At 41.9% G+C, this 24,714-nt stretch overlaps 3 protein-coding genes across 4 annotated transcripts; 1 reads left to right on the forward strand and 2 right to left on the reverse strand.

The window, feature by feature from the left end:
- Window positions 1–780: 780 nt before the first annotated feature.
- On the forward strand, window positions 781–6,878 carry fbxo46 (F-box protein 46). The gene is made up of 2 exons (XM_058413070.1): window positions 781–1,207; window positions 3,898–6,878. Exon 2 carries the CDS (start codon window positions 4,004–4,006, stop codon window positions 6,032–6,034), a length of 2,031 nt encoding a protein of 676 aa, XP_058269053.1. The 5' UTR covers window positions 781–1,207; window positions 3,898–4,003; the 3' UTR covers window positions 6,035–6,878.
- Window positions 6,879–6,944: 66 nt separating this feature from the next.
- Window positions 6,945–14,598, reverse strand: slc5a2 (solute carrier family 5 member 2). The gene is made up of 15 exons (XM_058413073.1): window positions 14,254–14,598; window positions 14,090–14,161; window positions 13,733–13,837; window positions 13,075–13,134; window positions 12,868–12,972; window positions 11,767–11,872; window positions 10,725–10,805; window positions 10,331–10,560; window positions 10,004–10,139; window positions 9,803–9,910; window positions 9,153–9,303; window positions 8,739–8,907; window positions 8,128–8,343; window positions 7,890–8,025; window positions 6,945–7,470 (listed from the first exon to the last, which is right to left on the reverse strand). The coding sequence occupies exons 1-15, from the start codon at window positions 14,359–14,361 to the stop codon at window positions 7,256–7,258; spliced, it is 1,998 nt and encodes a 665-aa protein (XP_058269056.1). The 5' UTR covers window positions 14,362–14,598; the 3' UTR covers window positions 6,945–7,255.
- A 3,632-nt stretch (window positions 14,599–18,230) lies between these two features.
- On the reverse strand, window positions 18,231–23,974 carry si:dkey-260j18.2 (uncharacterized protein LOC325231 homolog). Of its 2 annotated transcripts, XM_058413071.1 has the most exons (6): window positions 23,818–23,974; window positions 23,421–23,742; window positions 23,070–23,223; window positions 22,220–22,298; window positions 21,273–21,500; window positions 18,231–20,996 (listed from the first exon to the last, which is right to left on the reverse strand). In XM_058413071.1, the coding sequence occupies exons 3-6, from the start codon at window positions 23,221–23,223 to the stop codon at window positions 19,457–19,459; spliced, it is 2,001 nt and encodes a 666-aa protein (XP_058269054.1). In that variant the 5' UTR covers window positions 23,421–23,742; window positions 23,818–23,974; the 3' UTR covers window positions 18,231–19,456. The 2 variants fall into 2 exon arrangements, with proteins under 2 accessions (XP_058269054.1, XP_058269055.1); XM_058413072.1 differs by lacking the exons at window positions 23,421–23,742; window positions 23,818–23,974 and adding an exon at window positions 21,891–22,016 and having other exon boundaries at window positions 23,070–23,088.
- Between the last annotated feature and the right edge of the window lie 740 nt (window positions 23,975–24,714).

Raw genomic sequence — 24,714 nt, forward strand, 5'->3', positions numbered from 1 at the left:
ATTTTAAAATCACACGTCATTTTAAAGACATTTTGTTTGGATTGTTTATTTTTGAGACGCGATATAAAAGTGCTTTTTTTTTCTTTGTGACTTAATTATTTTATTAGCAAAATATTTTATCCACAAATGTAAGGTATTAAAAGTCACCCCACCCCCTTTCTCTCACTTTCATAAAGATATTAGAATTTGTATTAACTCTTTGTCCACTTCCTGCAACAGAAAAGCTGACAAAACAAAGAATATGCTCGCAATTTAATGTTTTTATGTAATTTATATGTATGTATGTATGTATGTATGTATGTATTTATTATCTATGTATTATTAATTTATTGTTTAATTATTAATTAATTAATTTAATTGCTTACTTATTTTGTGGTTAATTTCATTGTTTTGTTTATTGTCACAGATGCTGTGGAATTTTTGTCTATACCTGTATCCCTGTTTTTTTTTTCTTGGTTCCTATGTCATGTTAACAAAATAATAAATAATTAAATTATTTTCAATAATTATAATAAATAATTATTAAATAATTAATTAATTAATTAATTAAAAAAACATCTCATAGGATTAATGAAAATACGGCAGCAACCAAAAAGTAACAGTAGAATCACTAAATGCATCACAAACACAACATAAAAATATGATATATGTGTGTGAGGTTGGACTTTTCCTTTAAACGCTATAAGCGCAGTGTTGTGTGAAGATGGTTTCTGTTGCTCAGGGCTCTGAGAGGACAGTTTGGAGCTTCCATATATGGACATGCCATCAGCTCGCTTCTCTGATTGGCTGCTGGCGTTGTGCAGCTGCCTGTCAACAAGATGGCCTTCCTCAATTGCCTTTCGAAGACAACGAAACTGCATTTATTTTAATACGACGTCACTGTTTTTTAAAAAGATATACAACTACAGCACTATAGTGAGTTAAAGCGCGATTAAGATATTCTGTAGCTGTCGAGAACAGAGCAAGAGGAGGAGAGTGAGGCAGGACGGCTTCACTGACTCTCCAGCTACACTATAGGTCACAGGCTAATGTTGATGTTGATGTTGAGGTAGCAGACCTCTGACACTCCGGCCTTGTTTTTTTTTTTCCCTTTTTCTTTTTTAATGGATGTTTTTAGAGACGTTTTTAGTCGACGTTAGTCGATAGTTTTTGTCCTTGTTGTTGTTGGGAGAGCTGCTGGTCGGAGCCCAAACACGTTGTTTGAAAGGTAAGAAGCTGAAGGTACGGCGCGAGGAACATTTATGTAACGTTAGCTGGAAGCAAGTCAGTGAAGGTAACGAGACAGCCATGATGCTAACAGGCTAACCCTGCGCCAGCTCGAGCTCATGACGGCCACGCGAATGCGATGAAAATAAGTGCTCTTGGAGATTTGAGGGGTTTATATCTCTCTCACTTTAAGTGTTCAGCCAACTTGGTTTGTTCATCTAGTTATTTAACTAGCTAACTAAATAATATTGACAAGCTAACTCGATTTGGGCCCAAACGCTTGGTTTTATCCTGCAGTTTGGAAGACATGATTGTGCTTAAACACTTTAAACAGAACTGTTAACTCACACACAAAATAATTCATTTATATTCTAAGTGAACTCTGTTGTGTTTCTAAAACCTACGAAGCAGTATTGTCAAATGCTTTTACTTCTTAGGCTGCTGAACAGGCTAGGCTAGGCTAGGACAAAATTAGCTAGCTAGCTAGCAGTCAGTGCATTATTTTGGTTGGGATTTAAGTGTATTACCCGTAAATCTGAAAAATCTATTATCTATCTATAATATAATGTGAACGGGCGACTTGATTTTTACACTGTCAGCGTGCTACAGGTTACAAATGAGCATGTCAGAGCTAATGTGCCTGGCTTAACCACTTGAAGCACGTAGCTAACGCTAGCTGTTTATCAGTGCAGTGAAGTCTCTGCGGCGTGTTTGATATTTCATAATCTAATCTACAGTTCACGGCAGTCATCAGACTGACCGTAGATCAAAGAGCCTGTAAATGACCGTAGTTTGTCTGCAATTTTAGCAGTTACCTAAGCTTAGCTAGCTAGTTAATAGCTGACTAGATGACTCCTGTGGTGAGAGAACCATAAAATAGTCCGCTTCTTTGTCACGTCTGATCAATAAATTTTTAATTCTTACACTGAATACTTGACCATTTAGAGTTGTTCAGTTGTGTCTCGGAGGGATCAGTTTTCACAGTTGGGTCTGGAACATATTTTATTCCAATTTTTGTTATAAATGTTTGTTTTTGGTATGTGCACACGTAATTTACTGCATATTTAAGTCAGAAAATTGGTTAATATGTTCCATGTCCTCATTATTATCCAGTGTAACTGTCTTTGGTTCTGAAGGTGGGAAAAATATATACACTGTATTGCCAAAAGTGTTGGGACACTGCTCCAACTCATTGAATTCAGGTATTGTCTTTCAGGGGTTTGGCTTGGCCCCTTAGTTCCAGTAAAAGGAACTCTTAATGCTTCAGCATAAGACATTTTGGACATTTTCATGCTCCCAATTTTGTGGGAACAGTTTGGGGATGACCCCTTCCTGTTCTAACATTACTGTACACCAGTGCACAAAGCAAGGTCCATAAAGACATGGATGAGTGAGATGAGTCCTGACCTCAACTAGATGAGACCACCTTTGGGATGAATTAGAGCGGAGACTGCGAGCCAGGCCTTCTCATCCAGCATCAGTGCCCAACCTCACAAATGCGCTTCTAGAGGAATGGTCAGACATTCCCATAAACACACTCCTAAACCTTGTGGAAAGCCTTTCCAGAAGAGTTGAAGTTGTTATAGCTGCAAAGGCCAGACCAAATCCATAGTAAATTCATGTGCATGTAAAGGCAGACATCTCGGTTTTCACCTGGCTCACAGTCGCCGCTCTAATTCATCCCAAAGATGTTCTATCAGGTTGAGGTCAGGACCCATGTCTTTATGTACCTTGCTTTGTGCACTGGTATGCAGTCATTTTGGAGTGGTGTCCCAAAACTTTTGGCAATATAGTGTACTTATGATGTCAGAAGTGTGGCTAATGAGAATAATGTTTGCGCATACAACTGAATTATTTTCATAAAGTTAACGTGTGGAATTCTTTTCTCCTTTTGAAAGTGGTCTTCATCCCTATTTGGATTCAATTAGTTTATCAGCAGGTCATCTGTAATGCATTCTTACACATCCCCTCTGTGATAAAACTCTCACATCTGACAAAATGATCACAGAAGGAGTGAGTTTATAGCTAACTGTATTTCCTATGAATGTGGATGTTTGCGTCGCTTGGTCATCTGATCATATTCACCACAGGATGTCCAAGCGGTCGAAAAGGCGCTGGAGTAGAGAATAGACACTGGATTTATTTCAGTTGGGAACCTAACATTCAGCATTAAAAATACAACAAAAAACAAACACACAGGTTCTTCAAAAAAAAAAAACCTTGCTGCAGGACTAAATATTGCAGGTAGCGGTAGCAGCAGGCGAACATTTTTTTTCTAAATGCAAGGTGACGTGCATAGAAAATCACAGACCTATGATTCAAGACTAAAGTTACAGAAGATTATTCAACCTGTAATTTTCTCTTAGGAAGACAGACAAAATCATAGACATGGCTGATCCAGATAGAAAAAAAAATCACAGTAGAGCTGTAAAATAGGAAATGACCACAGGACCTCATGTAAATGTAATCCTGTTTGGATAGGGCTTTGACCGTTTTAAACATCAGATTTGCCAGACGCTCAAATTAGCAATAATTTTGTCATGTTATTATGTAATAATACAACTCTGTTCAGACAAAATTATTACATGAGGTTATTTTAAGTTTTATTTAGTTGTTATATTAATATGGGTTCTATACAAGATGTAATATTTAATCATAAAATTATTTGTTTTTTTTCCCCTTATTCCTCAGATTAAAACTTTTGATGGAGACTTCAGGCCGTGAACAACGACAATGAGTGGTGAAGAACAAAAAAACTGCCCGGCATAGTGGCAGATATGCTCTCCATGGGCTCACGATGAACCGCGACACCTTTTCCCACATCCGGCTGTGGTGCCCACGTCCGTTTGGCACCTACACGCAAAACAAGCCTTACAGTAATGGCACAATTGGCAGTGGGACGTCATCTGCTCTCTGTAAAGCCGACACTGCTGGCTGTCCATCCATAGATGATAGTGGAGTTGCTGAGGAGCATGATGAGGATGTGGGCACTGAGAACACTCCTCCTGCCCCATCGTCCAACCTCCTGGCACCCACACCCCCTGCACCACCCTCGACTGCTCCACAAATGGAAGATGGAAGGGTGTTGCTTGATACATGGTATGTCATCAAACCAGGCAATACCAAGGAGAAAATTGCCTTTTTTGTGGCTCACCAGTGTACAGGAGCAGGCATTCCGAGACCTAGTGCCATGAAGGTGAAAGGAAACTGGGGCACTGACTGTACCAAGGCTAAGCGCCGTCGCCGCTGCTCTTCATATGACCCTTCTACAAGAGCTCAGAATGTGACCTCAGAGCTACCATCAGAGCCCAGCTGCCTGGAGGACAGTGTTGGTGTGAGCGAGACCGATCTGCTGTCTGTGGCAGAGATGGTGGCCCTTGTTGAGCAGCGCACAGCTATGGCCTTGCAAGGCATGGCAGCTCAAGGACAAATGACCTCAAGCAACCAGCAGCATACAGTCCTCCACAATTCTGTTTCAGATTCTCCACCTGTTGTATTTCTTTCAGAATCCTCTCCTCCTGCCCCAACCTCAAAAAGTGACTTTGAAAGGCAGCAGCAGCAAGAATCCAGGCGTGTTGCTCAGGCAGTAGCACGCTTTGAGTCTCAGCAGCAAAATCTTGAAAGTACAATACTGCGGCCTCAGATACATGACTCTGGTAAAGATCGGGATTGTGCCGGTGAGCCCGGGGCAAACGGCCAAAGCCATGGTCGAGGGGAAGTTAGGATTGCGTTTCGAGTGTCTAGTTTGGATCCCCGATCCCAGTCTGAGCCTGAAGGTCGCCCCAGGTGCATGTTTATGAGTTGTGGTACTGGAGCAGGGCAGGCAGCAACCAGGGCCAAAGAAAAGATCACGTGTGACCTTTACCAGCTGGTTAGCCCTTCATCTCGAGACTCCAGTACTGTCCTGGCTGGGTCATCAAAATCAGATTCCACAGGAGAAGACATCACTGAGCGGCCTCCCACCACAACTACAGACCATACCCCAGACCACTGCACGGGAGAGAAAAAAGCTGTGGCTCGTGAGCGGGTGACTGGCTTCCATGTTGAAGTTGTAGTCACAGGAGCTGTGGACCAGTGTGTCTTCTATGGTAAGGACAGCACAGAGAATGTCCAAGAAGAGACTGTTTGCATAGCTGTGCCTAGTGGAGCTAACCGAGCCGATGTTTTAGAAGAGCCTCCACCTGGCCAGCTTTTCTTTCTCCAAAGCCCGTCTGCTGAAGACGAAGGTGATTCTGGGATCCCCAGCGGAATTTGCTCTTTGGATCGTGCAAATAAAAATGGCTCTGTGGGGAATGCAGTGGAGAGACCAGCCAGCCCGATCACCAACGTAGAGGACTGCGCTGATAAATCTCTCTGCCGCCTCTACCGTCACGTCTCCCATGACTTTCTGGAGATCCGTTTCCAGATCCAGCGACTTCTGGAGCCACGGCAGTATATGCTCATGCTTCCTGACCACATCATGGTGAACATCTTCAGCTACTTGCCCACCCGCTCTCTTGCAGCCTTGAAGTGCACCTGCCATGACTTTAAGGCCCTAATTGAGACCTATGGTGTGCGTGCCACAGACTCTCGCTGGAACCAGGACCCACTGTATCGCGATGACCCCTGCAAGCAGTGCAAGCGGCAGTACGAGCGGGGGGACGTCTCGCTTTGCCGCTGGCACCCCAAACCTTACCACCACGACCTGCCTTATGGACGATCGTACTGGATGTGCTGCCGGCGCACGGACAAGGACACGCCTGGCTGTAGAGTTGGACTGCATGACAACAACTGGGTCCAACCATGTGACATGGTTCAGGCCCGCGCCAAGAGAGAAGATGGGAGGTAAAGATGAGAGTAGGGTGATTCTGGGTTCCTTTCTTACTCTCATGTTGTCTAAACCTCATGACAGTGTAATATTTATGGTTGAGCCTCCCTCCCCACCTCAGCTTGTTAACCTTGCTATCATGTCAGTATCAGTTCTTAGCAGTGCAGCATACTCCTTACGGCCATAATATGCTGAGTGTGAATACCGGCGCTGATTAAATGAGGTTAATGTCTGCTGCATGGGACTAAATCTTTACATGTATTTGTAAATTGGTTAGAAATTATTTCTGGCTTGGCAGTGTTTTCTTAAAACCAGCACTGGAGCCAAACCCAACCTTGCCAAACCTGCAGGCTAGGCATTGACTTGTCTTACTAGAGTCATTAAATGTATTGAGGTTGGATGCCATGTTTTCTTTACTGACCCTGGGGTGAAAATGATGTCACTTTACAAATACCTGATGTCACTTTGTAATCAACAGTTCTACTGCTTTGTTTTTTTCTCGTTTGTTTAATTTCTTGTGCGTGTGAGTGAATGAGTGAATTATTTTCCTTTCTTTTTGGGTTTCAATGTTTTGCAAAAACTAAGATGAATATGGAAATCTATTTCTTGTTCAGCTCTTTTCTCGGTCGTGCCCCTGCACCAGCGCGGTCACTCAAAACCTGTCTTTGCTTTCTGTTGGTGAAAAAACACATCAGGTTCCAGCCTTAAGCCCATTCCATCTGCTCACTCCATCCACAATCTTTCAAACAGAATCAAATGTTGATGCTGATGCCCTTTGGTTTGGGAGACCGTTGTAGGTTTCGCAGTCAGCATATGCTCTAGGGAATTTTTGCCTCTAAAGTAAATAAAAGTTATTTAAAACTGGTGTCTGTATCAAGTTACCTTTGTCATTTCCTTTCAACAAGTGCAAATGTTTCAAACGTCAGTGCCAGAGAGCCACTTGTCAGATTATTTTATTGATTTGCAAGTAGGTAAAGGAGACTGTACACTGGGCTCTAATGCAGTGTGAGATGATTGATGGGGATTTTTAATGTCATAATAAATAATATAATGACAGAACTACAGTCTGCACTCGGCCATGGTACTGAATTAATTCAGACTGACCAAAAATCACATAGTATAAGGTATTGCCTACATTTCTGTATACATAACTACTTTGTATAACCTGTAATTGCCCCTGTTTATTTTGCTGATGTAGATGGTTTTTACATAACAGTTAAAGTGCTACATAACGAGTTTCCCTCATGCATAGAAACCCCAAAAATAGACAGCCACTGCCATCATAATCAGCGCATTAGCATTGACAAAGTGCTTCCACACTGGGTCTTCGCTTATATCTGGAAGTTCTTTTGATGCTTCTCTGACTTCTTCTTCAGTAGGTTCAGGGGCCTGAGAGCCACTTAAGCCACAGAACCAGGCAATTAAATGAGCAAATCCAGATTTACTCCCATCTCCAGCTACAGAAAGAAACGGATTTGGTTTAGTTTGGTTATTTGTCTTTTGTTTTCTACGATTCGTATGCTACTGATTTTGTTGACTGCCACAGTGCTCTTGAATACTCAAATCTGAATTTTCTATATCAGTGCAGTAGTTCTGGATGCAGGGTTTATAATATCAAGCTTGTTCTCATGTCTGTAGTAATGTATTCAGGGAGCTGTAGGATGAAAGACCCTCAGTAACATAAGATGTCATGAATGTTAACAGGAACTTGTTTCACACATTGCAGTACATTAAATGTAAGTATAAATTTACACCATGACACTAGTCAAACCTCTGTAGTATAAGAGTCATAGAACACTTGGGCAGGTGCTGAAGAGAAGCATCATGCCCTGCTGTGTTTTACTTCATATACCTACGTGTTTATTGCATGTCTTACTTGTGCCCGTGTCACGAACAGCTTTATTCTTTTCCTCTGCTTCTCTGCGAGCATTCCTTCCTCGTTCCTCTTCCTCCCAGTCCAGATCTACCCTCTCTTCCTTTGAGTATCGCATACTAAAGACAAGCCGATGAAGCTTGGTGGAAGAGAATTGTGTGAATTGAAAGTGAGTATAAATGTTACTAGAGCAGAACAAGTATATAAATCATAAACAGTCTAGAGCTGAGGATCCACTTACGTGTTTGTCGTCTATAGGTGGTGTGCAGTAGCTTACAAGGAGCACTAGAATGCCAGTGCAGAAAAAGAGCAGCACTGCAAAGTACAGGTAATGGACCCCACAAATAAGTCGAGGGCATTTGGAAGGAACGAGACAGCTACCTGATCCAAAGTAGAATTCAGGAGCGATGCGGCACAAACCCATCGCCAGGCCACCCATTAGGCCCCAGAAAGCCCCCTGACAAAAGGAATAAAGAGTGTCAAGATCAGAATGATCAGTTCCCTGTGTTCTGACTGACTAGATTTACTTGTCTAACTAGTTAGCACTGGATCAGAGGCATTAGCCTTGTTCCCCCAAAAGATATTCCATCAGTTGGTGTTTTGATGGTGGTAATGTTCAGGGTTCAGTTGGGTTGCGATTACCTGACTGTGAAGGCAGTAGAATAAGATACACATAATTTTATTTTTTATCAAACCATTCAAACAGATCTTGTGCTTTGTTGGTGTGGACAGGGCCATTCTACACTAGACCACTCCAGTCGTGGACCCAAATCAAGTCAGCAAAATAAATATAGCATATATGCAATTTGTTGCTCCTTTGTGAATATGACATTGGATGTAGGAAAAAATTACCGGCTCATTAACTCTCTTCACAAAAATAGCCAGAAAGAAGACAGCTGATATGGGTGGGGCCAGGTAACTTGTTACTGACTGGATATAGTCGAATAACTGACCACTTTGGGCGGCCTGGACCACAGGGATCCAGCAAATGCTGATTGCAACAATGCAGAGCACCCAAATCCTGTTAGAGAAACAAAAACATCTAAAATAAACTTATTGAAGATTTTATTGGATTATGAGAGCTGAGGCTCCACCCGAAACCATGACGTGAAGGATAACCCAGACGTGAGATAACATGGAATGTCAAGAAGTGTGTTATAAACAGTACTGGATTATATATTTATGTTTGTATGTATGAAACAAACCTGGCTTCATGATCGATTTTAAAATAAATACAACAGAGGGATGAGGTAGAGTGGTCCAGACCTGCCAACTATCATCAGCTCTCGGTCTCGAGCCTGAGGCCTGATGCGTGTCCAAATGTCCATGGTGAACAAGGTGCTGCTGCTGTTAAAGATGGAGGCTAAAGAGCTCATGAGGGCTGCCAGCATGACAGCAAGCATCAATCCCCTTAGTCCTGAAGAGAAGTGTGGCATCAGTAAAATATATAAGACAAAATTAACAGCACAGAAGGTTATGATACTGAAAGACATCATCTAGAGCATCAGCTGTCAACATTGTTATGCTTTCTCTATTAGACATTATTTATTTTGTTTTTGTGATGTCTGCAATTCTGGAAATTTACACCAAGGTTGAAGATGACATTATTCAATCCGACTTAAACCAATTCAATTGACGTGTCAAAATGACCAATAACTACAGGAATCCAGTAAAGATAATAACTTTGATAATCTGTGATTATTTCCACTGAAACATTCACAGACCATCATTTGGAGTCACTGGTCTACACATCGTGAAGCTCATGCCTTATTCTTACATGCAGTGCTGTAAATAATATAATTTCAGTTTTTTACACGAATATGATGCAACACGGCTGCAACTGCACCTCCTGTAAGTGATACTGTTGTCATGGCAATGCTGAATGAGCAATAGAAGTACAAATCTGTATCTCTCACCATTGGGCATGACAGAGACCACCAGTTTGGGGTAAGCGATGTTAGAGCAGCCAACTTCTGTCCCACACACTCGCTTACATTCGTGTGGCACCACACACCCGACCTCATCTAATAAGAAGAGCCACAATTTACTGCGTTATGCTGCATTTACAATTAGACAAATGTGCTCACGTAATAAAGGGTTTATATGAAATCGTTTACCAGGGTACAGGACTCGGCTGATCATGCCTGGGAACACCATGAGGAACATCGGCAGCAGTTTCAGATAGCCGCACAAGATACATCCAGCCTTGACATGAGTCAGACTGCGTGCAGCCAAGCAGCGCTGAACAATCACCTACACCACAGAATGAGAGAGATGTTGCCTGTGAGGAAGGAATGTTGCTCCTCATTTATCTAATTTAATGAAAAGCTGGTGAAATCCAGCTTTTTGTTTATTAATGAAAAAAAAAAAACAGTCTAAAACAAATCCATAAATTAAGACAGAAAAATGAGGACAAAAGGAATGATTGAAGAGTCACAGCTCACCTGGTCAGTGCACCAGTACCATCCTCCTACAATGGCAATGCCAAATAACACACCAGGCCAGGGCAGGTCTCCACTCACAGGATCCCTCAGCAGGTGAAAGGCGTCCTCGCGCGGCATGTAACAGTGTGCAGAGATATTAAGATGCTGTAGGTCAGGAGATGAGCTTATCGATGGTAAAGCTGAGCTATATCCCTCTATTAAAGCACTGTAGCCTCCCACCTCATAAAAGGCTGTTAAAAGGAGAATAGAGAAGAAATCAAATATTTGAGATACTGATGTTTAGGATCACATGACAGTGGTGTTAGGTGTCGGGTTTGATGCTGCAGTTTGCATGTAATGTATTTTATATAATATGTAATTCCATTAGCCCCCAAAAGAATAACCCCAAACTTACAGAATCCCATGAGGACAAAGGCTCCAGCAATGATCACAAAGGTCTGGACCGTGTCTGTGTACATCAGAGCTGCCAAACCTCCTACACAGCAGATACGTTTACACGTTCATACGTTTAACCAAACCTCTAGTGTATAACATGTTAAATGTATCTGTGCTACTACAGGGTTAAGCTCTGGATGAAGAGGCATCTTTGCTAGTGAGTTAGATAGAGACATGTATACATTTACATATGCCAGCTAACAATCCTTGCAAGCTGCTGAAACATACTCTGGTCATTTTATTAGGTACATCGTTCATGCAGGTATCTAATCAGCCAACCATGATGCAGCATCACAGTTAATAACTTCCAGCAGATACAGATCAAGAGCTTCAGTTAATGTTCACATCGAACAAAAGGAAGAAAAAATCTTATTTCTGTAACTTTAACCATCACATGGATGCCGGTGTCGGATGGGCTGGATAGAGAAACTGCTGATCTTGAGCTGGAATTTTCAAATGTTTGATTATTAACTGAAGCTCTTGACCTGCATGCTTTACATTGTGCTGTGATTGGCCCATTGGAGGACTACAGAAATAAGCAGGTGTTCCTAATGTAGTGGACAAAATACATTCCTCAGCGACTGAATCTTTTTGGATTAGTTACAGTGTCAACTGTAGACATATAAAAAGTCATTTGCAGAGTAAGTAGTCCAGTATGTTGTTGTTTTTTTATCTGACGACTTTCACTCTTAATCGAGTGATTTTCTGTGCCTTTCCTTAACTCAGTGTGTTTTGTATTCTTTACAGCACTGAGTCTTTACTGCAAGCAACAATTTTCACATGATCTGTACTGTAAGAATCAAATGAACATGATACAGAACCATCTTATAATCTACTGGCAGCTGTTGAACTCCATTCATGAATATTAAAAATAGATTTATAATAACAAAGATCATTTGTTTATCTGCACATATGGTAGTGCATTTTATGACCTCAGATCCTTTCTATGTTGTGTTTCCTGATCTGTTTTTCAGCTCCTGTCTGTGACTGATGAGTTTCACCTGTCACAGTATAGAGAGCTGTTATGGAAAGCAAAGCGATGACCGCGACGTAGATGTTCCATCCGAGGGCTTGCTGTATGAACACTGCTCCTGAGAACATATCCACCTAAACAAGGAGGTTCGCAAACACAGAGAACAGTACAGAGTTAAGCGCTGGACTGGAGGACGCAGTGTGTGTGTAGGTTAGGTTAACACAGTTACACTGGAGTTCAACAGGAGAAAATGTCTCACAAAAATCTCATGAGGAACAAACAGGTTTCACTGTTCTCTGTTAAAGCAAGTTATTTTTTATTAATTATTTTCACTTACTGTGTTTAATGTCCTGTAAATTGAGAAATACGAATTAGAGGCAGTGCAAATGTTGGATACAAAGCGCATCTACAATATGACGGGCGTGATACCAGTGATTTCTGTATTACTTTGAAAGATTTGGAAGCTGATCTGTCTGAGCAGAGTGTACAGAGATGAGAAGGTGAGAGAGCTGCACAGACTAAATGACTAAAGTGCTGCTGCATTGATCTATTTAAGTCTATTCCAACTCCTGAGAAGTCAAGTGGGTAATATAGGAAATCATGAACAGAGACAAACATCCATCCATCCATTTTCTATACCTGCTTTATTCCAAATTAGGGTCACGGGGATCTGCTGGAGCTCAGAACACATTGGGCGAAAGGCAGGGGTACACCCTGGACAGGTCACCAGTCCACAGGGCCACACATATAGACAGACAACCACACACACTCACTCACTCCTATGGGTAATTTAGAATTAACCTCATGTACATGTATTTGGACTTTAACATGTTTTTAACCAGAGTACCTGGATTAAACCCTCGCAGGCACGGGGAGAACATGCAAACTCCACACAGAAACGCCCCTGCCTGTTCAAACCCGGGATTCAGACCCAGGACCTTCTTTCTGTGAGGCAACAGTGCTAACCACTAAGCCACCGTGCTGCCCAGAGACAAACATGTTAATGAAAAAAGACCAAATGCCAGTGACCCTGAACATTTCAAAAAATCTTTTGCACAACCGAAGCTCATACACTGTTTATAAACATTTTCGGCAACACTAAAGCGCTTTGATTTGCATGTGTACTTACAGAGATCTTTGTGAAGATGTAGAGGAAAAGCGAGATGACCGACAGGTACAAACTGATTCTAGTCCCACCAAATCTCTTCTTCAGGTATTGTGGCATAGTGATCACCTGTTAATAACATCATCCAACATAACTTCTCAAAAAGCACATCTACAGCGTTCAGTCACTCAGACGCTCTCTAACAGTTCATTCAGTATAAAAGGAACTCACTCCAGCGGTCAGATACACTGGTACAAACAGCCATCCCAGCAGCAGCACAATGAATAAAGCCTGAAAGAAGAAGAATTGATCAGAGCAGAGCTGACACTTCGGGTCATATTAACGCTGGGTTCCATTTGTAACTTGTATTTCTCCATCTACAACCAGTAAAGGCTACTGAAAGTGTCCAGTTAAAGTAGCTTTTCATGAGCTTCACATACTCTAAAAGAGCAAACAGAAGATGATTCCATGTGGGAGTCCATGAATATTTACATGAATACACTGGATTCTACATTTTCAGTGTTTGTAAATTGGCCTCCAGTATTTCCAAATCAGACGCAGCTATCAAGGTTCAGACTGATTGATCTGTCAGTTATCAGTAATGAAATTAGTTTTTGCTGTTTGTGGTTCATTATTAACTCGCTCCTGTTTACCTTGGGGTCAGAAACTGTGTCACATTAGAACCCTGGCTTCGGATTTGCCCCAGAACAACAAAAACAACAAAAAATGCTCCGGCTATTGCCTTTAAGGAACCTGGAGAATTGTTTTTGATGGGAAGATCTAAGTGAGCATGGGACACAGGATTAATCCCAGAACAGAGAATCGAGACAAACAAATCTTCAAACTGCAGACAGAATTACAGAAAGAGAACATTTCTGCTTCAACTCACGTTCCATTCAAAACTTCCGACAGCAATCCCACTGGCAGCACCGGTTCCTGCGAGACCCACAAAGTGCCCACTGCCTATGTTACTTGCAAACAGAGAAGCTCCGACCTGTAATGTTAGATTAGCAGAATGGTTAAGACCTACAACATTTACTTTGAGACTTTATATACTGGATAGAAGCAAAGATGATCATCTAGTATGTAGCAAGTTTCTGATGTTTTTAATTCCAACACATGAACCAATCGATTAACAAATGGTGCAAATGGTGTAGAAAACTCAGACAAAAACCCTAGCAAAGCAGGTCCCCAGGACTAGAGTTAAATAGAGTTGAAGAATCAGTGAAATAAATAAATAACTTACTGGCCACCACACCATGGTTCTCCCTGCGAGGAAGTAGCCACCTACTGTGCCACGATTTGTCCTAAACATAGACTGAAAACAGAGAAGAAATATGATTAGATTAATGAGTTTAGATTATTAAAATGATTTAATATAAAAACTAAAATGAAAAACGAAACACATACCCAAATTCCAACTCCAATCACAATCACAAAGTAGGCAATAATTACGACGATGTCTGCTGGGTTGTTGATGGTGACATGTCTTCCTGAATTCTCAACTGATTTATTCATTTTCCCCCCCCAATTAGATTATAAGATTAAACCTAATCTTATTTCTGAATCCCAATTTAGTGTTGCTTCACGAAATACAGACGTCTCCGGAGCAGCGCCGAAATCTGAGGCTGGGAAGGTAAGACCTTCGTTTTGGGCTAAAGAAGGATATTAGTGAAAATAATAATTAACATTTTCCATCGCGATGAGCAACAGTTTAGTGAAGTGTGTAACTATTATGGAATAATCTGAAGGACAACATACGTTAGCTCTTAGTTAATTAGTAGAACACAAAGCAACACAACACAAGTCACGGGTTAAGCATGAGGGTCTGCACAGGAGCTCCAAAGTACATTTATCCAGAAGCGCATACATTCCTGTCAAATTCTTATCACTCTCGATCCATAAATCATTTTCACGAAGTAGTGAACAAGGTTATGATTAGGTTTTATGAAGAAAACTTAATTTTGAAATTTCTGGGGAAAACCTGCACTTTTTCATTGATCTTGTTAATCATCATGATTCACTAATGATTTAATAGGAGTCTCTTAGAGAAATGTAGAGAGGAAAGGTCAGGTGAGGAACATGAGTCAACTGCAGTCATCACTGGAACACTCAGTTAATCATCTGAACCATTCCAGCAGACAGAGCGTAGTCAGTGTGAGAGACACTGCAGTGATAAAGCCACAGTGTAAACCATCAGATTTATCTCTGAGTAAACTATAATTGTAGACTTAGAGACGTATAGACTCCTAAACATACATTCTGTTTCTCAAGCTTTCACACACATTCATCAATTCATCTAAACTCAGATAAATCCAGAGGTGATCATATCGAGCACTGGGTCTTCCACACCCTGGAAGGGAAGCAAATTCATTACAAGGCAAAACACACACACACTTAGTCCATCTACCATGTATGTGGTTGAAAGGTTGGAGGAAACACAGAACATATGAAATTCCTTCCAAGCAGTAACCCAAACTCAGGATCAAACCCAGTTTCAAGGGGCAGAACGGTGGGGTGGGGCAGAACGGTGTGGTGGGGCAGGATAGTGGGGCAGTGGGTCATGATGCCATATCAGTGATCAAGAACTAGAGTTCTGTCAATCAAAGCTAAATACTGTAGATTTGTGTTATAAAATACAAGCCATTATAACCTTTTATTGATTGGCTGATTAGTGAAGTTTGCAAATTATTCCCAACTGACAAATAAACCTGATCAGCTAATTATCACACTCTTTATGAGCTGGATCAGGTGTTCCAACAGGAGGAAAACATCAAACTCTGCAGGTCACTGGGTCCAGCACTGGGGTTTGTAAGGAAAATAAAACGATGAGGATGTCAAAAATCATATAGTACATGAAGTACTTTGGGTTCATCAGAGTCAAAAAGAACATAGGACAGATCCTGCTCAAACATTTTATGCACTGTTTCCCATGTGTAATTTAAATGAGTTTCACTTTAAATGTAAATTGAGTGTAAGAACTGAGTATCACCCGAATGGCCAGTTGATGCTCTGTCTAGCCAGATGTCTTTAAATGGTAATTACAGTCACGTACACCTTGACTTGGTATTGTTACAGGTGTTATCACCCAAATGATCAGGCGATACTAAATGGTAATCACGCTCACGTTTACCCTTTGTTTAGTGATGGCCCTTGATGTCTTGCTGCCGCTCCCATACTAATAATTGATTGGATTAAGTGTTCTAAATGTTTGGTAAGGCTGCTTTAAGCTAATATAAAAATACTATACAGATAAACTGAATTGAACTGAACATATTTCTATATGATATGTAAGCCTTTTTGGGAATGAGCTCTTTCTGATGAAGTACTGTGTAGGAGTAGTATCTGGGTTGAGGCAGTCTGTAGTTTCTTACAGTCCCCCCCTTTGATGCTTTTGGCCCTGAAGCATCACATCACTTCCTTTACACAGATTACACCCCCCCATCTCAGACAGGTGCCCAGGGGCAGTGAAGCCCTGCAGTAGGTTGTCGTCCTTCAGCCCTCAGAGAACATTGCCCGTCATCAAGACATCACCTCATGCACACTGGTTATGGCTCCATTCCACTAGGCAAATTCACCACAACTGGAACATGGATTCAGTGTAGGTCATTGATTAGCGCTTTGGGATTGGGTCTTGTCACCACACATGATGGATGGGGTTAATTGATGCTTTGGGCAGTCTTGTATCTTTACTGCTGTCAGGAGGTCCGCCATCCTAGTCCATCACCACATCTTTATTTCTTTGTTAGGGAATCTCTGAAAAATACTTGCAAATATAATGGATTTAGCCCCACCCCTTTATCCACAGAAGACAGAAAACATTACAAACACATGCAATACACACATTTTTATTTACAGGACCATTTATGATTGCCGTTAGATTTTCCTGGTTTTTAATTGATCTTTGTGGCCTAATTCATATAGGCCTAAAAAATTAAAGCTGTAGTTTCTTACAGGTTCATTTGGACGTTTTGCGTCGAGTTGAAGCTTAGCCGCTTAACATCATTTAGCCACTGACAGGATGCTGAGCCTTGAATATCTTCCAGATGCAGGTACAGCGTTGGAGTGTTTTAGTGGTGAAGTGTGAAATACAGTCAGGTCCCAGTCTGTACTCCAGGAGAGAGTGGAAGGAAAGGTGTAGTGAAATGTACAGGTACTTCTCTCTTGTGAAATATACACTCAGAAATGAGTTTGTTTGTGTACTTCTTTCTTAACTGGACAATCAAAATTCTACACAGTCTTTACCATCACTAGGAGATAAAAGGGTTACTGATAAACACTCACAGTGTGTAAAGTTAATCGAATGTGTGCGCTTTCAGACGTGGGAAGGGTCCGAGTGCTGATAAAACTCTGAGGTCAAGTTAACATTAACACAATATAACCAACATGACACTTCTTTTTTGTGTCTCGTTCACTATAATGGGCCGTTAGTTTGCTTCAATAAATACCTAAAGGCACCAGTATAGACAACTGGGTCTTAACGATGTTTACTGAAAACTACAATGAAATGAGGTTAGTGATCATTTTAGCTCTGAATATGAAGCTGAATGATGCCACAACATCAACCTGCAGTAAAAATGATTTATTGTGATGCAAAGTAGCATATAATCAATTCAAAAAAAGCTCACTGTATCACAAACCAGGTCCATTTTGCGACCTGTTCTCGATGAGGAGTTTTCATTCTTCTGGCTCTGGTAAAACGTGCTCTGTTATGTTCATATACATAAGAAGAAAATACAGAAAATCAGCCGTCTGATACTTTCATGATTTCATGGGTTACAGAGGACCATCCAGAAGTATTGGAACAGCAAGGCCATTCTTCTGTTGTGGCTATAGATATTTCTTAAGATCTAAAGATGAAATATAAGAAGGAAGACCGGAATTCCAGCTTTCATTTCCTGATATTTAACCAGGTTAAGCGATTTTAAATTCCGTTGCAAGCAGAGAGTAAAGGGGAAAAAAATGAATAGAGACATAACACAAGCACTGGACACAACCTGGAGGTACAGAGAAAAGCCACAAAAGTTCTGAAACTGAGATGAACCACGGCCAAAGTGAGGAGAAATGAAGGATCTGCTTATGATCCTTGGTCTCATTACATTGAGACTGTTCCAATAATTTTGCTCACCTACAAAAATTGTGTGTTCTATCAAAGTCTTATGGTCTTCTGATGTGTGAAGTGAAAAACAGAAGATCTGCTCTCGCTGTTCCTATACTTTCAGAGAAGCTTGATGATGCATAACTCCCTGGTGCTGCTGATGCACTGAATAAAAGCAGATGAAGAGAATATTTACTGGTGGGGTTCAGGGAGGAGATTCTGCTTCTGATGGCTTCAGTAAATATTTGGACAGTTTGTGATGTACCAGTTTACTGCCATTGTTCTTTAAACTAGAACTGATTAGGATGTTAAACTGTCATATGATGTCACTAGTGTGTTATTTGCTGTTAAAGTGTTTTAGATTTGGAGATGAAACCATCCTCTCGTGCTCCTGATGCACCGAACTAAAAGCCGCAACGATAAGGCAATAAATCAAAGGCATGTTGTACACAGACTACAATACAATAATAAGGCTCAGATAAACGCTAACATTAGCGGCAAGTTATAACACTGTATTTCAGGTGGTGTGGAACGACCCGCTTCTGTAATTCTCAACAGCGAAATCATCTCAGTTTCTTCACCGATAGAATTGTTTAGATGGCTATTGACATCAACGTGCTCGTAACTTTAAACACTGCAGTAAAATTAATATTTTTAAAAACAAACCAAAAATGTACAAAAATGGAAATTTCATTTCATTAACAGATGATGTGCTTAAGCTTCATTTTGCATCGAGTTTCATTTTAAAGCATCAGTTTTGGGTTTAAACACTTGGGCCCTATTCAGACAGCATTAGTTCTATATAGGAGTTGGGTTCATCAAAACAGAACATCTCTCTTCACACCTCTGTAAAGAAAACTGGAGACTAAAATACATACAAGGTTTGATTAAAGCCTCTGGTTTCAGCAGCAGCCTCTTGCTGGACTTTTTTTGCAGTAATACAATTTGCCTCATTGCTTTATCATAGTAGAATTATTTTAATACAAACTGTCTAAACTGGGAGGCCATGAAATGGCAAAAGAAATGAATTATATTTGCAAATGTCAGAATTCTATTATTTGAGAAACACTCAGGCCCACTGGAAGTGAATGAAAATAACCTTTCCTTTTCCTGGGTTCAGAACACATGATAATATTTTCTGGAAAAGAAGAAACTAATCCAGTCTGAATAGGAGGTTAGACCTGATTTATTGCTCGGTTTCAGAGTGGAGTCGTTCTGATTGTTGTGTAGTTCTTGAGTACGATTTCAGCTGCTTGTTATTTTATACATTCAAGAGACATTTCAGTAAGTTACCAGGCTGAACATGCTTTACGGAACATTTAGCAGCATCCAACCTTAAAAATCTGCATTCAAACACAAAGCAGTGAGATAGAGGAGCCTTCAAAACAACAGACACATTAGCTGCCAATGTGATGTCTGTTTCTTGGGAAGACAAAACATAAATGGTACAGTGAGAAAGATTTAATATTGGGACGACTGAAAGGGACGAGTCCCAAACATAGTCCTTAAATAAAATCAGACTTCCTGATTTGCCCTTCTGGTGTTCCGGTTTCTTTCCACATCCTCCGTCTTTCGTTTCCGTCTCTTTTCCTTCCCCTGCTTCTCCAGGGCTGTTCTAATGCGTGCCAAGATGTGTTTTTTGGGGAACTTTAGAGTGGTGCACCCAAACTGGCTCACTCCACCTGTTTCTCCCGGCAGTTTCTCACGTCTCTGGACCCAGCTCCTCCAGCCAGGCTTCCAGCAGTACACACTGTCGTAAAACCTTGAGCCGTTCTCACCACCCAGTACGTAAATCCTGCGCTTCCACCTCGCTACGCCTGCGGCAGCTATGCGCCGTGGCAGACCTGGAAAAACAACCGGACTGGGAGCACGGTCACTTCCACCACCTCCCATTCTCTCCACTCCGGCCATGACGTCTCGGTCCGTCCCCACTGCCCTTCCTTCTCTGAAAAACAGAACTCGGCCGGTGGCGTCGAGTGGTTCCAGCTGGGTGTAATTACCGTCTAGAAATTTAGCAGCATCGCGCATGTACCCGCCAACAGCACACACTCCTCCACGTACCGCTACTCCTCCAGCCAGGCAGGTGGCACCAGAGTCAAGGCCAATACGATTCCAGGTCCTCGTACTGGTGTGGTAGATGAGCACACCAGCATGCACCATGGCCCTGTTCTGCTCCAACGTGGCGCCACCGAGCAAATACAGCCGGCCTCGTAGCGTGGCGCAGGCAAAAGAGCGCAGCGGTAACGGCAAACGCGGACCCGGTGCCCACGTTAATGTAGTGAGGTCAAACGTTTCACAAGTGTCAAGCAGGGCTGATCGATTGCAGCCACCCAGGGCATAGAGAAAGTTTCCAGAGCCCAGGAGGCCGAACATGGCGCGTGGCTGCTCCATGGATGGCCGTGATATCCAGCGGTCCAGCACAACATCGTACTCGTGCATTGATGATGAAACCTGACCTGTTCTTAAAATGCCACCAGCTACAAAGAGCCGGCCACCGACAGCTGTGCAGCCTGGACACAGCAAAGATCCCAGGGCTGAAAGTTTCTCCCACTTTCCCGTGCGTGGGTCAAAACAATCCACTGTGTAGTCACTCTCTCGTAAAGCCTCGTCTTCCCTGGGCTTAAGGTCCACGCAAACAATCTTCTTCTCTAGCATTCCCTCCCGGGGCCTCAGAGGACCTCCCATACCCTCAGTGCCTGCCCTCGGCCCAAGCTCTTTATTGAGCCGCCGGCTCTCCTCAGGGGCCAGCAGACCCGGGCGCAAGTGACGAAGCAGAGAGGGCATGTGGACATAGCGTTCGGCGGGCCGGTGCTCTGCCCAGCGCCGTGCTGCATCGTAGACCTCCGTCTCAGACTCCACTCCGAGCCGGTCCGACTCCAGGAGGCTTTCCAAGGTGCCCGGGTCCAACAGGAGAAAGTCTCGCTGCCGTGCCACTCGAGGGAAATGCTGAGCCACCAGCCTCAAAGAGGCTCTGAGCAACAGCTGGTCGTGATGTGAGCGTGCCAGAGAGTACATACCCAAACAGTTCTCCACAGAAAGGTGTTCAAAGAGGAACCTGAAGAAACAGAGATGAGTGTTTTATTCCTACTAGCTAATCATCTATACAGTGTTTCATTATAGTACACAAACAACAAAGATATCTCATCAGGTAAAACTACCACATCGGTGTACTGTGTAACTGAAGATTCTCAGCTTCCCTTTACTGATTTTCATTCCTTTAATTTTGTGCAGCAAGAAACTAAACCAAACCAAACAACCCAACAGCACATTCTGCTGAATCAACACAGAGAGATCACAATCACATCTAAAAGAGGAAGAATGCATCTGTTACCTTGAACACAGATTCTGCAAAGGCATGACTTGAAGACGGTTGGCTGCCACAAACAAGTCCTCTGCAGTCTCGAGGCTCAGTCCAGCTTCGCCTGTGTAGACGAACTGGATCACCATCTCCATGACCAATGGCGTAACCTCCTCCAGACGGATCTCAGTGAGCCGAGATTCCACCAGGGGGCTGGTGAACATGGCACGGAAGTACGGACTGACAGCAGCCAAGAGAACTCTGCAACAAACAGATTAAAAACACGACCTTGTATTACTTTCTACACACGACAAACATGCTGCAACGACCAATCAACAAAATCATGCAAATAAATAAAAACATCGGGCAAACCAAAGATGGAGACGTTTATGTCGACCTTAATGTGTGCTTTCATGTCAGTGATGTCTCACTTTGTAATCAGTGGGAACGTGAACAAGAGTAAAAGTGCAGTGTACTGGATGGACGTTTGTGTTCATATTTATCTGTACTGCTATCAGAAAACATTATCTTGAGTTACTTTGCCCTTAAAAGTCGATACTCTGCATGAAGTGTGTGTTTTGTGCAGAGTCGTGTATGAAAGCTATTTAAAATCCATGAACTGTTTTCTTGCTGATAAACTGATCAAGGCACCTTCCTTCTTTTCAGGTCAAACTGAAGTCGATCACAAATAGAGTCGATTCACTGATCTGATTACACGACAGCTGAAGCTTTGGAGTAGATTTCACTGATTTTAGGACACGTGATGATATTCTCATGCTGTGACAGACGACAAATGTTACAGGAGGGTTATATTACAGTTACAGCCTTGAGAAATAATAACCAGATTAACTGATCAGCAAAATAATTATATAATTATATATATATATATATATATATATATATATATATATATATATATATATATATATATATATATATATATATATATATATATATATATATATATATAGGAGACTCACCTGTGGCACATGAACTTCTTTCCCTCCACTAAAAGAGTGACATCACACAACTGCTGAGCATCAAGTAGCTGCTTTAAGCCTGCGAGAGGAAACAGAGAAGGTGAGAAAAATCTGGAGCTCATTAGATCACTCGTATGAAGAGACCTAAGTGAACTAGATACACGTATTAAGTAAAGAATTAAGTGTTTGGGGTGTGCGGTTATGGGAAAATAAACCATGACTTATTTTTTTTAATTAAATAAATTGTTTATTATTATTATCATGCTTTTAGCCATTTGTAATTCAGTCAGCAAGAAGTTAGCACCTGTTATCACCTCAGCAGCTTTTCTTTTTATCTCTTTCAAAACGGCCTTGATTCCTCCCAAGAAACAGGAAAGACTTTGGACTTGATTTTCACATGCTGAAAAATGCACTCACTGTAACAATCCACTGGTTACACTCAAGACTTTCCCCATAATAAGTTTCTCTTTGTTAATTAACAATCCACTTATGTTCCCTGTGCACAAAGCGGCTCTATGAAGACCTGCTGCGTGAAGATCTGAGTGAAGAACTCACAGAGCCCTGACTCTGACTCAACCTCACTGAACCCTGACAGAGCCCTGACTCTGACTCAACCTCACTGAACCCCAAAACCTCCTCACACTCTTACAGTCTGATCTCACTAATGCTCTTGTATCTGAATCTGATTGATGATTCATTAATCCCCACAGCCACAACTCCAACATCTAGTGGAAAACCTTCTAGAGGAGTGGAGCTCATGATAACAGCATGTTGTACAAGGACAATACGGTCAAGTGTCATGGTCAGGGACGCAATAACATTCGGCTGTTTGGAGCAGTAAGTGTCTCACCCTCAGTGACGTACTCTCCTAAGGGAGTAGTTGTGTCATCTGGAAAATCCTCTTCCTCCGAGTCGCTGTCTGAGAGAGGCTCGCCACCTCCACTGTCAGCATCCTGCCACGGCTGTGGCCTCCAGGTCACCGTCCCACCTTTAACTGTATTCATCTGACAGACAGAATTAACCCGAAAGCCATCACCCTGAGAAACTAACAGCGTTTAAATAGGGCTTCTCTAGTGGAGAATAGAGGGCATGAAGGTGATCACTTGCAAAGTAAAGTAATTGAAGTACAAGTACTATAATATAAAATAACATGAGTTAACTCATTTTAAAAGCTTCAAAAATATATGACGGACAGGATTACCGTGCTGTGTTGGTTATTTGACTTGACAGGTTGTAATGAAACACACGGTGTGTGCGTGTTTATGTGTGTTTGTGTGTGTGTTTGTGTGTGTGTGTGTGTGTGTATGCCGCAGTTGCGATGAGGCGAGTCACAAGCGGTGACCTGCTGCACTCTCAGCCGCCATCCTGCGACCCTGAGCGGGTTTAAGCAGCTCCTCACACCGGGCTGGACATCCTGAGGGCTTTTAATCCGTCTCTGTGAATCTTGGCATCTCTCTCTCTCTCTCTCTCTCTCTCTCTCTCTCTCTCTCCGCTGATTCTCAGGAACACACTGTTTCACTAACCTGGAAAAAAAAGAAACAATCAACTCGTATAAACACACACACACGCGTCACGAAAAGTACAGTAAGGATAATTACCCAAAGTCGTCCACATTATTCCACTGCTAGTTTATCTAGCCTCAGACCTTTTCTTAGACCGCCATGCTGGAATTGTTTTCCTACTCCTATTCTGACATATCCGGCTTCTCCGGCGTCGTTGTAGCTGACTTTGCCGTCCAGCGAATAGAAAGCGACTCTATGAATTAATATCCAATGCGATCGCGGACCATTTGATACGAGTAACCAATCACAGAGCGAGGAGGCGGGGCTTACACAATACAGGTGAAGTTAGGAAAAAAAAAAAAAGAATAATAATAATAATAATAATAAAAGTGCTCCGGAACAACATACTGTGGCTTCCTGTTTGTTTCGGGGGGGATATGCAATATAAAATGATACAAATATAATGGCTCATGAATAAAAGACTATAAAGAACAAAAGAATCTAAATATATATTAAAATAAATATATAAATAGTAAATAAAAATAATTGAACAATTCTAACAATACCACTAACTAACGCCAGGGGGAGCTCAAGATAAACAGGTGTTAGAGTAAATAAATACCAGCTTATGCAGAAATGTCTAAGGAGAACATCATGCTCCGTGTTTTAGCAGCTTTTCTGTTAGTGGATCTAGCTCACTAACCTTATCTGGATGGAATGAAGACATGTTTATGATAAAGAAAGGGGTGTGAAGCATTAGAAACGATTCCTAAGCGTTTTAATGCAAGTACAGTGCAGTTTCTGCTGCTGAGCATTTGGCCAGAGAGAATTCAAGTGAAAGTCGTCTTCTTCAGATGAAAGCTTGGTTTGTGTCCAGAGCTTGTGGACGTGTTCACAGCTCTGAAATATCCTAAAGCTCTCGCACGTCTTCGTCCTGCACCAGTAGATGCTGACTGACACCAAAGCCAGAATTAAGAGTCGAAGCTGATGATT

This window comes from Hemibagrus wyckioides, linkage group LG17 (genome assembly GCF_019097595.1).
Source record: "Hemibagrus wyckioides isolate EC202008001 linkage group LG17, SWU_Hwy_1.0, whole genome shotgun sequence".
In the NCBI taxonomy this organism is placed as follows: Eukaryota; Metazoa; Chordata; class Actinopteri; order Siluriformes; family Bagridae; genus Hemibagrus; species Hemibagrus wyckioides.